At 47.9% G+C, this 2,753-nt stretch overlaps 1 protein-coding gene across 1 annotated transcript in view; it reads right to left on the reverse strand.

Annotated features, from left to right (window-relative positions):
- NAA25 (N(alpha)-acetyltransferase 25, NatB auxiliary subunit) overlaps window positions 1-702 on the reverse strand; it is a 63,623-nt gene extending 62,921 nt beyond the window's left edge. Inside the window, 1 exon segment of the mRNA XM_006769001.2 lies at window positions 71-702. Coding sequence (XP_006769064.1) covers window positions 71-128 — 58 coding nt within the window. The 5' untranslated portion in view covers window positions 129-702.
- Window positions 703-2,753: the final 2,051 nt, after the last annotated feature.

The raw sequence follows: 2,753 nt of genomic DNA on the forward strand, positions 1-2,753 counted from the left end.
CCCGGTCTCGGTAGCCCTCGGCAGCGCTCGGCGCTTCCGGGCGGCGGCCGGGCTGGCCACAGGCACTCACCGTAAATGGGCCGGAGGCGCCTGTCGTTAGGGTCCTGCACATGGCCCCGTGTCGCCATGATGACAAGCGCAGAACCACAGTGCGCACGCGCGGGGCAGGCCTCCAGGAAGGGGCTGTTAAAGGGCCAGTGCCGATCTCTCTCGTCTATCGCGATGGGTGGCGACCGAACGCACCTGCGCGGAAAGCGGTGCTACCTCGCACCCCTGTTCGGAGAATTGCCTGTTCGGAGAAACTTCCTCTCCTTTTTGACTGTGGAGTCGGCCTCGCTAAAGGCGGCTGTTGCTGTTGAAATCCCTTCCGAGTCGCCTCCTGGGGCGTGAGGACAGGAAGGGAGAAACTCGGTGAAAGTCAGGGCTCCGCCGCTCCTGCTTATCCTATTTATCCTCGGTGCTGAAGGACCAGTTGGACTTGTCTTTGATTCATTGTTGGGGGACCAGGAAATCCTCCGGGAGAATGAGTTCCAGATCCCTTCACGCCTTTCTCGGGGCTCAGCCAACTAGGAAGCTTCTTAGATGAATAGTAATCCAGTCGATTATACTTCAATAGAGCTGGAGAGGAAAAGTAACTCAGCCAGTATGCATGGCAAGCACTTCAAATATATTCTCTCTTTAACACTCCTAACAACCCTCGTACCTTCCTAGGAGGTGGATATTATTATCTTCCTTTTTTATCCGTGGGTTTATTCATACATACAGTTATTGAGTGCCTGCTGTGTGGCATGCTCTGTTGTAGACACGAAGGATGCATCAATAAACAAATAGACAATCTTTGGTGGAGTTTTACTTATAATGGGGAAGACAGACAATTAAATGAGTAAAATAGATAGATGTACAGGTGGGCAAAGTAGGTTTACAATTGTGAGTACAGGTGTTAAGGCTATTGTAATAATCATAAACTGCATGTCTCCTCTCTCTCCCTCCCTCTCCCTTTCTCTCTCTCTCAAATCAATTTTAAAAACACCTTTTTTTTTTTTTAAGAAAGAATAATGAAGGTCAGGAGCCTCAGGTAAGCTGACCCCAGGATCACCTGGAGGTGGATGTGGCCAGGTATGACCAGGCTCAGGTTGAGCTTGCAAAAGGGAGAGGCGGGAGGAGACCGGGCTCAGGTTGGGCGAAGAGGAACAACACTTGTTCATCGTTGGGGCAAATGAGAGAGCCAGTGAGTCACCTGAGTTTCAAAAGTTTCCCAGAATGGAAAAATACAGCACCTGCAAGGGGGCCCAGGGGGTGCTCCTGGCCAGGACTGTGGTTACTCAGCTAGGTTCTTAGGTTACCTTTGTTGGCCTGCCACCCCCCCCCTGCTCCCCACCCCCCCAGGAATGCTGACAGGCTCAGCACCCGGTTCCCTAATTTGGCAGGGCCAGAGCATTATGGGCCTACCTAACAGAGGCCTCCAGATATTTGAGTCACGTTCTGGGTGGAATATATTTCCCTCCCCCCTGAAAGCCTGTTCGGCATCCAACTAGAATGAATTGGCCTTTTTCTTTTCCCATTCCTACCCCTTGTCCTCAGAGCCTAAGCCTGAAGCAGTGACCTGGCTCCGGGCCTGTCCTTACCTGCTCCCTGAGAGACAGCTTCCACACCCTTTGGCAAGCATGAGTCATTTCAGGTAACAAATGAGATGACCCCACCCCACCCCGGGAAGCCAAAAAACCATTTTTCTTGCTGTACAATTCAGAACTCAGCACAATGACAGCTGACATGGGAAAATGCTTGGCATACAGTAGGTGCTCATTAAATGATGCTTTCCATTTTCTTGGCTTAGAACGGGGGTACGCCCTTCATTCTTGTCCTGTTTGGTGGCAGATTTGCTCTGGTGAGAAACCCTCTCGATCAAGGGCAGTGGCACCCAGAGGTGCATTGTGCCTGAATAGCTGGGGACACAGGGTGGACGCTGCATTACCTGAATATAGTGACTGTGGGTATCTCCACCCAATGACTTTTCTAGTTTTTGTTTTTCTTTCCCATCTTCTGCACATATTCCTATCTAATCCTAATAATCCTCCTAAGAATAAACAGAGCAGTGTTTCATAGTTTTTATAACTGATTTCCTGCACTCTTGACAATAAAATAAACAGCAACTCTGACTCTGAAATCAAACCAGATTTAGATCAAAATCTGGACCCTGACGTGTAGCCACTGTGTGATCCTAAGCAAGGGACTGAACACCTCTGAGCCTTAGTTTCTGCATCTGTAAAATTATGATACTAAAAGGACCGACCTCATAAGGTTGATATGAGGAATAAATTCTGTGGTTTATGAAAAGAAACAAGCAGAAAGAAAGCACTCAACAGTTACGTACCATTACTATTTTTAATATTAGTAATAATATTATTACTCCCTTCTCTTAAAACTGCAGAAATCACCTCCTGACAAATCAACATACAATAAGTGCTGGCGAGGATGCGGAGAAAAAGGAACCTTCGTTCACTGCTGGTGGGAATGCAGACTGGTGCAGCCACTGTGGAGAAAGGTATGGCGTTTCCTCAAAAAACTAAAAATGGAACTTCCATTTGACCCAGTCATCCCACTTCTAGGACTATATATCAACAAATCAGAAACACGAATCAGGAAGGATATATGCACCCCTATGTTCATAGCAGCACAATTCACCATAGCTAAGATCTGGAAACAGCCTAAGTGACCATCAGTAGATGAATGGATTAGAAACATGTGGTACATCT

Source organism: Myotis davidii, unplaced genomic scaffold (genome assembly GCF_000327345.1).
Source record: "Myotis davidii unplaced genomic scaffold, ASM32734v1 scaffold223, whole genome shotgun sequence".
NCBI lineage: Eukaryota > Metazoa > Chordata > Mammalia > Chiroptera > Vespertilionidae > Myotis > Myotis davidii.